General features: G+C 39.2%; 1 protein-coding gene across 10 annotated transcripts in view; it reads left to right on the top strand.

The window, feature by feature from the left end:
- Positions 1-620: 620 nt before the first annotated feature.
- Positions 621-10,261, top strand: part of LRCH3 (leucine rich repeats and calponin homology domain containing 3) — a 107,975-nt gene continuing 98,334 nt past the window's right edge. For 6 of the 10 annotated variants that reach the window (XR_011464213.1, XM_070370580.1, XM_070370608.1 and 3 more), the window contains exon 1: positions 622-925. Coding sequence is in view for 8 of the 10 variants with exons in the window: in XM_070370580.1 (XP_070226681.1) it covers positions 664-925 (262 nt within the window). In the remaining 2 variants the exon portion in view is untranslated. Of the gene's footprint in view, positions 926-10,261 lie in introns of all 10 variants that reach the window. The other 4 variants (XR_011464217.1, XM_070370596.1, XM_070370574.1 and 1 more) reach the window with 1 other exon arrangement.

Raw genomic sequence — 10,261 nt, 5'->3', positions numbered from 1 at the left:
CACATGTAGATTATGGTAAGATCATTTTCTCTTCCTCGGTTTTGCTTCTAGACCCAAATTTTAGACTTCAGTGAGGTTCACCCAGTTTTGTTCAACAATAAAATCTTGCCCAAAGAAGAGGTACTATTTAAAGTGTTTATTTTCCTTAAGAAGCTATTTTGTAGGAAGGGCCTAAAATATTTATATAACCCTTTCAATGAGAATTATGAAGTTTGGGAGCCAGGTTAACACTTCTGTTCCCTCAGGCAATAATGGTTAATAAATTCACAATCTCCACTTAAATCACTTGGCTTATAGAATGACAAGTCAAGGAACCTTTTCCCTCTTTTGTGGCAGCAACAGTGTTAAAACTTAATGTTTAATCCTCCTAAGGGAGGAAGGTAGTTTTGGTGAGGAGCGTGTCTGAAAGACGTTTTTGTAGGGGTATGTTAGAAAGGCCACTGGGAGCCTATCATAGGGAGCTGCTCGAGATTTGTGAGTTCCGTTTTAAATTTCTCTTGGAAACCTCCTGTGGGCGGAGGCCAGCCCCTGGAAGTGCAGAGCGGCACCGCAGCCCTGTCCATCAAGGGATCCGGCCGGGGTCTGTAAGCCCCTTTCCCCGCCCACCTATCATCGGGTCGCGCATGCGCTGAGCTGAAGGGCCGGAGAGTTGTCGGCTGGGAAATGGCGGCCGCGGGCTTGGTCGCTGTGGCCGCGGCTGCAGAATACTCTTGCCCAGGAGCGTCGGGAGGTAACCTCTCGGCTGTTAACTGCGGCCCAAACTCCGGGGCAGGCCCTGGTCCTGGCCCGGGCTCGTGGAGCCGCTCCCTCGACCGAGCGCTGGAGGAGGCGGCGGTAACCGGGGTGCTGAGCCTGAGCGGCCGGAAACTGAGGGAGTTTCCCCGGGGAGCGGCCAACCACGACCTGACGGACACCACTCGGGCGGGTGAGTGGGGTGGGGGACAACCCAGGGGACAGGAGGCCCCGGGCGCGGTTGGAGGCCGCCCTGGCCGTTCAGGGGAGTCGCGGGTAGTTACAGTAACTGGTCCTGTTACTCCTGGTCGGGACCAGGTTAACGGGGAGAAGCCGACTGCCCCAACCCACCCAGGCCTGCGGGTCAGACCCCGAGCCTGGGGCGAGGCGGACAGCAGCATCTCTCGGGGAAGAAGGCCGTAGGAAACTGATGGGTACTGTTTTACTTTCCTAGAAAATTAACTTTTGCAGAAGCTGAGGTAGACCCTTGCTCCGCCTGATTGCTGCAGGCCAATTCGGATTTAGGATGCCAAATTGACTTTACAGATTTAGGTTTGTAGCGCGCTTTTAATCGGAATAATATTGGTCGCTGCATTGTCAGGAAAGCATGACTCTCAGCACTGGCGTTTTTTAAGAACTGTTGTTTTCAGAGTGAGCCCGAACGCTTTTTCTTTCTCCCCTTCGTCTAGTTGACTTACCAAATGTACTTGTAAAAATATCTAGGGGCAACTTTAAGACTTCCACTACTTTTCCTCTTTCCTCATGCCCCCTCAAAAAAAAGTTGCAGAAAGAAAACTAGAAAAGGCACAAAAGATTACCTACTGTATCTATGTTTAATTCTTAAAAAAAAAATTACTTTGCCTTATACATATTTTTTTAACATAGAAAATAAAATAAATTAGATATTATTTGATTTTCTTAGTTGTAGAGAACAATATCTGGTGACTGAGGTGTTCAACATGTTTCCTTTGTGTTTAAAATACAGCTTCCTCAAGGAGTAGATTAAAAACAGTACAAAGGAGGAAAACATCTCTTACGTATAGTATATAGTATGATGTAATTATTTTCATACAACTTTTCTTAAGCTGTTAACTTTTCCTATGTTTGTGCACTCATTAAAGATTGCCGAGTATTACATATGATTCACTCATTTTGGAAAGATAAGCAAAACTGTTAACACTACTTCAAGAAACTGTTTTCCAAAGAAACTTTGCCTCTTGTGTAAAATGGAAGGAATCAAATGTTTGTTTAATCTTTTTGAAAACAGTTATATAGAATATGGTTTGTGTTTTTTAGTGAATGACCTTAAAATTAAATTTTTTTGAATATGTAAATGAGTGGCCACTTGCCTTTTGTGTGTGTTCTGATAGATAGCATCTAAACTTGTTGTTCATACCCCAAATTTTGTGATTCTGTTCAGGAGGTGGCTATATGGCATATGACTGACTGTTCAGGAGATGGATAGCATAGTGACTTCATATTGGCATGAGTCATTTTGGTATTACTACATTAAGCCTCAAGTTAAGGGATAAGTTGATTGTAGGAGTTTATCTAGCTCATTATCTTACCGTCTTTTAAATAGCTCTAGGGCCAGTGTCTTTTTCCTTTAAGAAATATTAGCTAACAAAGAAAATGCAAAGGCATTTATGAAGAATAAGTAATGCCAGTGGATTTTTCCCTTACTATGCTGTGAACTTTTAATTCATTATTATTCACACTTATTTTTATTACTTTAGTAGTTTATTTATAAACCAGATTTTTTGTTCGTTGACATTTTGTTCATTTTGTTCATTTTATTTAGTCAAAAAGTCTAAAAGAGGAGAAAAAGATTGCAAAGTACCTTACAACCTGTTAGACTAGATTAATTTCTAAAATGTCAGAAATATCACTTATTAAGTATAAGAAGTCTTTGGCAGACCTTGGTGAGTACAAAAATACTTAATTCTCTAAATTATTTTAAACAGATAATTTGATGTAGATAAGATCATTGATTGAGTTTTCACTGTTTACTGTTCATTGTGGTAGATGTTTAAAGTACATTGCCTTATTAAATGCTTAACAACCAATGGATTAAATATTATTATCCCAAGGATTTCCCTGGTGATCCAGTAGCTAAGACACCGCACTTCCAGTGTAGGGGACCTGGTTTAATCCCTGGGCAGGTAACTAGATCCCTCATGCCACAACTAAGACCCAGCACAGCCAAATAAATAAAATGCTTAAAATATTATTATCCCAAATTTACATATGAGGAATCACACAGGATTTACAAAAAGACATTCAGAATCATATAAATAATAATAGCGGTAGAATTTCAGCCTTGGTCCATCTTACTCTCTTTTTCTTCACTGTGCCACACAGCCTCTTTACATACAGATAGATATTATCATTCCTGTTTTTAGAGGTAATGAAACCCAGGTTTGGAGAGAAAAATAATTTGCTTAAAGACCTGTAGCTAAAGCCAAGGAAGGTGTTGTTAGCCATGATTTGAGCCTAACTCAAATCCTGTTTGAGGTAACTCTAAAACCATAGACTGTTACACAGTGTCCTTTGAATTCAGACCCAACTTTAGTTAGCTGAAATGTTTTATTTAGACCCTATAGAAAGTTTAAAGCCCCAAACATTACTTGAACACTATATTAAAAGTTGCCAGGTTATCTGTTCTTTCCTAATATATAGAATGTATCTGTAGATACATATAACTGCTATCTTTACATTTTAAGAAATAGTACATATTACCTGTACTGTTTATAACTTGACATAATTAGAATTCATCATGCAATATTTTCTTGGAATTTTTCCCCTCCTGTTTGTTTTAAATGGTAGATTTTTAGGAAGAAAAAGAAGTGTTTGTTTGGAAATGAGTTACTTGATCCAACGGACAGGGAAGATCTTAAATCACAAAAGACTTTTGGGGGCTGAAAAGCTGTAGCTTTAATTTGGGGAGGCAGAAATGGGAAGGAAAGCCATTCCAGGCAGTAGAATGGATCCCACCCTGCCACAAAGGTGTGCACATAACTCAGGGCTAGCTAGTCAAGTAGTCCATCCCTCTGTCAACAGTGATAGTTTAGAGAGGGACACATTTTCCTATCAGCATGCAGGAGTGTTAATTCTGTTGAGAAAGAGGCGTGCTTTGAACCGTGGAGTTGCTGAGAGAATAGAATGTGAACCTGGAGCTTGCCAATAAATTGAAAGCAGAGCCAAAAGATGGAAAGAATGAGGCCAAGTTCGATGGTAATCTTTGGATCAATAGCCAGGCTTTAAATTAGTGGTATCCTTGGACTGTCTAATTATACAAGCTAATGAATTCCCTGTCCTACTTAATCTGAGTAGACTTTTTGATACAAAATAAGAGTCCTGAGTAATGACAGTGAGTCTGCTCTTGAAGTTGTGGGGAGGTCAGTTTGGTTAGAATAAATTGGTGGGATTAGAGAATATGAGAGCTGCCCTTTGCATTCTCAAAAGGGAGATTGTTCATTTAACAGATGTTTGTTGACTAAAGGATTTTCAGGTGTAGATACACAGAGAGGACCAAGACACTCCCTATTTTCAAAGAACTCAAGAGGTCTAGTGTAATAGAATGAATAAATATAAAGATTATTTGAATTGTCTGATAATAGCAAAACTTTTATGTGTAAGGCATTATGCTAGGTAATATAGTGGGAATAAAAATAAGAAAAGACTCTACCCTGTAAGTATTAAAAATCTAGTAATCTGTTTGGCTGGCTGCAGTAACAGTCAAGGAATGAAAAACAGTCTGAGATCATACTGGAAAATAAATGTACAAATGTTGACTGATTTTTTTTTTAAAAGAGACAGAATGCATCAAGTTGGCTGAGTTATTAAACCTATAGGACTAGGAAGGTGGTAATGCTACTGATAATAATAGTAGCTAACATTTTTTGAGCTGTTAGCATATTTCAGATATTGTACTAAGCTATATATATAAAATGCACATATAACAACCATCGGATTTGTAGGTACTAGTTTTAACCCCATTTTACATGTAAAAATGGAGACTTGAGGTTAACCTGATCATTGTTACACAGGTAATAAATGACAGCACTAGGATTCAAATTCAGATACATCTGATCCTAAAACTTCTGTTTTTGATCACTGAGCCGTACTGACAAAGAAAGTTTGGTTCAGTTTCTTTAGTTGGCCTGATACATGTTCTGTTGCTGTTAAGTCACTTCAGTCGTGTCCGACTCTGTGCGACCCCATAGACGGCAGCCCACCAGGCTCCCCCGTCCCTGGGATTCTCCAGGCAAGAACACTGGAGTGGGTTGCCATTTCCTTCTCCACTGCATGAAAGTGAAAAGTGAAAGTGAAGTTGCTCAGTCGTGTCCGACTCTTAGCGACCCCATGGACTGCAGCCCACCAGGCTCCTCCGTCCATGGGATTTTCCAGGCAAGAGTACTGCAGTGGGGTGGATACATGTTCTACTGGAGTCTTAAATGTGTCAGGCCAACTAAAGAAACTGTGCAGCAAATAGAAGTGTATATCTGGAACTTGTAAGAGTGAAGTTAGAACTGCAGCATAAATTTGAGACAGTCATAATGAAGGGTTTATGCAGTTCTTGGAGAGAGAATGTGGAGAGTGGAAAAGTTGGTCGCTGACAACCATGGGGTACCATAGCACTTAAAGGGCAAGAAGAAGAATCAGTCTGAGAAAAAAACAGAAACAAAGTTTTATAACTAGGCCTCTACTAGAATTTAGAGACTCCTAAAACCAAAGGAACTGTAGTAACCCTCTTAAGTTATTTTACAAATGAGAAGCTGTCTTAAAGATTAAGACTTTGTTTAAGGTTGTATAGTGAAGTGCTGTTTTGCAGAAGACAAATAGGATCATAGTTGAAGGTGTAAGAAGTCTTTTCTGAATGGAAAATCGAAAACAGGAAACCAAGGATTCATCTTTTGGGACAAGCCTGTGGTTGATGGCAGATGGAAGAGACTAATGATACAAAAAAAAGAAAGACATGGAGATGTAATGGGTGAGCCTAAGTAACACAGTCTTATTGAAGCCATGAGAATAACGCTTTCAAGAATCGTGTGCTTATTTCCTACATAAAGAAGAATGAGGATTGCATAAAAGACCATTTAGTTTTTCAAAAAACATTCTGTAACTCACACAGTCATGGTTTCATTAGTCTTGGAAATATGCACTGAAATGCCAGGTCTTAAATGGAAACTATATTTCTCTTGGATACTTATTTATGTATATTTTATATCAATTTCAGTTTGTAAATTTTAAATTTGGTTCCTTAATTGTACTAGCCACATTTCAAATGCTCAGTGGCCACATGTGTCATATTGGTCAGCACATTAGATAGACCTACTGTCCATTATATTGGACAGCACAGGTAATAGAATCTTCCCATCATCACAGAAAGTTATATTTGACAGTGATTTTGGGGTATACTGCAATGCCTTTCTATATCCATGAATACAATAAGCCACCATGATCACCAAGATCACTTAAATAATTGTTGAGAAGACATCAGCAAATGGGGGCTCATTAATAATTACCAGATCTTTGATAATATCTCAGGTCTGAAAGGGGATATATCATTTTTTCTTCTAGAAATAATATCTTGTTGTTTTTTTTTAAAGGGTGTTGACTTTTTACTTTTGTTGGCTGCAACAGGTCTTCGTTGAAGCACACAGGATCCTTGTTGCAGCACGTGGGATCTTTAGTTGTTGCTTGCAAACTCTTAGTTGTGGCATGTGGGATCTAGTTCCCTGACCACGGATTGAACCTGGGCCCCCTACATTAGGAGCACAGAGTCTTAGCTCCTGGACCATTAGGCAAGTCCTAGAAATAATATCTTCTTAATAAAAACTACCATTTAAGCATGCTATCTTTGTTAATAGAGGCATTAACTGTATCAGATCAGATCTGTCGCTCAGTTGTGTCTGACTCTTTGCAACCCCATGAATCACAGCACACCAGACCTCCCTGTCCATCACCAACTCCTGGAGTTCACTGAGACTCACGTCCATCGAGTCAGTGATGCCATCCAGCCATCTCATCCTCTGTCATCCCCTTCTCCTCTTGCCCCCAATCCCTCCCAGCATCAGAGTCTTTTCCAGTGAGTCAACTCTTTGCATGAGGTGGCCAATGTACTGGAGTTTCAGCTTTAGCATCATTCCTTCCAAAGAACACCCAGGGCTGATCTCCTTCAGAATGGACTGGTTGGATCTCCTTGCAGTCCAAGGGACTCTCAAGAGTCTTCTCCAACACCACAGTTCAAAAGCATCAATTCCTCGGCGCTCAGCCTTCTTCACAGTCCAACTCTCACATCCATACATGACCACAGGAAAAACCATAGCCTTGACTAGACGAGCCTTTGTTGGCAAAGTAATGTCTCTGCTTTTGAATATGCTATCTAGGTTGGTCATAACTTTCCTTCCAAGGAGTAAGCGTCTTTTAATTTCATGGCTGCAGTCACCATCTGCATTGATTTTGGAGCCCAGAAAAGTAAAGTCTGACACTGTTTCCACTGTTTCCCCATCTATTTCCCATGAAGTGATGGGACCGGATGCCATGATCTTTGTTTTCTGAATGTTGAGCTTTAAGCCAACTTTTTCACTCTCCACTTTCACTTTCATCAAGAGGCTTTTGAGTTCCTCTTCACTTTCTGCCATAAGGGTGTGTCATTTGCATATCTGAGGTTATTGATATTTCTCCCGGCAGTCTTGATTCCAGCTTGTGTTTCTTCCAGCCCAGTGTTTCTCATGATGTACTCTGCATATAAGTTAAATAAACAGGGTGACAATATACAGCCTTGACGTACTTCTTTTCCTATTTGGAACCAGTCTGTTGTTCCATGTCCAGTTCTAACTGTTGTTTCCTGACCTGCATACAAATTTCTCAAGAGGCAGATCAGGTGGTCTGGTATTCCCATCTCTTTCAGAATTTTCCACAGTGTATTGTGATCCACACAGTCAAAGGCTTTGGCATAGTCAATAAAGCAGAAATAGATGTTTTTCTGGAACTCTCTTGCTTTTTCGATGATCCAGCGGATATTGGCAATTTGATCGCTGGTTCCTCTGCCTTTTCTAAAACCAGCTTGAACATCAGGAAGTTCAGGGTTCACGTATTGCTGAAGCCTGGCTTGGAGAATTTTGAGCATTACTTTACTAGCGTGTGAGATGAGTGCAATTGTGCAGTAGTTTGAGCATTCTTTGGCATTGCCTTTCTTTGGGATTGGAATGAAAACTGATCTTTTCCAGTCCTGTGGCCACTGCTGAGTTTTCCAAATTTGCTGGCATATTGAGTGCAGCACTTTCACAGCATCATCTTTCAGGATTTCAAAGAGCTCAACTGGAATTCTATCACCTTCACTAGCTTTGTATATCCACTATTAACTGTATAGTTGACCCACTTTTCATCTGTGAGTATCATGCGCTCAAATCAGGAACCTTCTAAGAGCCTTAGGAATGAGAAAAGAGTAGGAAAAAACCAAAGCTAATTTTATTTGACTAATCAGACTGTTTCAAAATCATTCCTTCTGATATTAAGAGTTGTACATGCTCATTGTAGTACAAGAAGTTATAAATAAGACATTAAAAATCTTTTGTAATTCCACTTACCACAGAAAACTGGTAGTGAACCTTGGTTTGAAATCTTTAAACATTTTCTTCATGAATATATACATTCTCACTTTAAAAAAACATCTTAAAATGGGATCTCATAAAGGCTGTTTTATCATTTTTTTACTGTATGATATATAGTATCAGAAAATAGCTGCTACAGAAAGATATGTAGCATACTTTTTAATAGTAGTCTGCCGTAGGTATACTGTCTTCTCATTTACCCTATTGATACACTTTGGAATTGTCTTCATCTTTCACTGTTACAAATGATATTGCTGAAAATAACTTCATGTGTATCTCTTTGCAGACTTGTTTAATTTCCTTAGGATAAATCCCTAGAAATATAATTGATTGGGTAAAAGAATGTATAGTTTTAGGGGTTTTTAAATACAGATTGTAAAACTGTTATTCCTAAAGGGTTTTTTAGCTTAGATTTGTATCAGCAGTTCATGAGTTGTCTTCACTCTGCTGATTTTATTCTTTGTGATCTGTGTCAGTCTGATAGCTGAGAGATTGTATCTCCTTCTTCTGTATTCAGTTCATCTTAAGAAGTATAATTTTTACTACCATAAGAAAAAGTATATAAGTACAAAGAGAAAATATTTATTTTTTTGTTTTTTTCTGTGTCCTTTTGTCAGAATAAATTGATGACAAAGACTCAGAAACTGTTTGTGCCTGTATATAAACTCCTGTATATTCAAATTTTTCTATGATTATAAAAGTAACACATGTTTTTTACAGAAAATTTGGAAAAAAATAAAGTAGAGAAAGAAAAAAGGAATACTATTGCATCAATAAACCACTGAACATTTTGACATATTCTTCCAAGTATTTTTTTTAATCTGTGTACATGTATATTGAAAAACATGGTATTAGCTTTTTGTAGTTTGCTTTTTTCCACTGTAGAGTGTATTAGAAATATTGTGTCATATCTTTCAGTTCAGTTCAGTCGCTCAGTCGTGTCTGACTCTTTGCGACCCCATGAATTGCAGCACGCCAGGCCTCCCTGTCCATCACCATCTCCCGGACGGATTTCACTGAAACTCACGTCCATCGAGTCAGTGATGCCATCCAGCCATATCATCCTCTGTCGTCCCCTTCTCCTCCTGCCCCCAATCCCTCCCAGCATCAGAGTCTTTTCCAATGAGTCAACTCTTCGCATGAGGTGGCCAAAGTACTGGAGTTTCAGCTTTAGCATCATTTCTTCCAAAGAACACCCAGGGCTGATCTCCTCTAGAATGGAAGGGACTCTCAAGAGTCTTCTCCAACACCACAGTTCAAAAGCATCAATTCTTCAGCGCTCAGCCTTCTTCACAGTCCAACTCTCACATCCATACATGACTACTGGAAAAACCATAGCCCTGATTAGATGGACCTTTGTTTGCAAAGTAATGTCTCTGCTTTTGAATATGCTATCTAGGTTGGTCATAACTTTCCTTCCAAGGAGTAAGAGTCTTTTAATTTCATGGCTGCAATCACCATCTCCGGTGATTTTGGAGCCCCCAAAAATAAAGTCTGACACTGTTTCCACTGTTTCCCCATCTATTTGCCAAGAAGTGATGGGATCAGATGCCATGATCTTCGTTTTCTGAATGCTTAGCTTTAAGCCAACTTTTTCACTCTCCTCTTTCACTTTCATTATATCTTTACACTTAACCAAATCCCTTTTATTGAGCATTTAGACTATTTCTATTTTTTTCTTGTTATAAATAATACTAGAGTATAAAATGGCATCTCCAGTATTGCCTGGAAAATTCCATGGGCAGAGGAGCCTGGTGGACTATAGTCCATGGGGCCACAAAGAGTTGGACAAGACTGAGCACAGCAAGTGAACTCTTAAATAAATATAACTCTTTGCTCACATCTCTTATTATTATCTCTTACTAGATAAATTCCTAGAAGTGGAATTGTTCTAACAAATTCTTATATTG

Source organism: Bos mutus, chromosome 1 (assembly GCF_027580195.1).
Source record: "Bos mutus isolate GX-2022 chromosome 1, NWIPB_WYAK_1.1, whole genome shotgun sequence".
Taxonomy (NCBI): Eukaryota; Metazoa; Chordata; class Mammalia; order Artiodactyla; family Bovidae; genus Bos; species Bos mutus.
The sequence above is the reverse complement of the archived record's forward strand: the minus strand, read 5'-3'. Positions and strand labels throughout refer to the sequence as shown.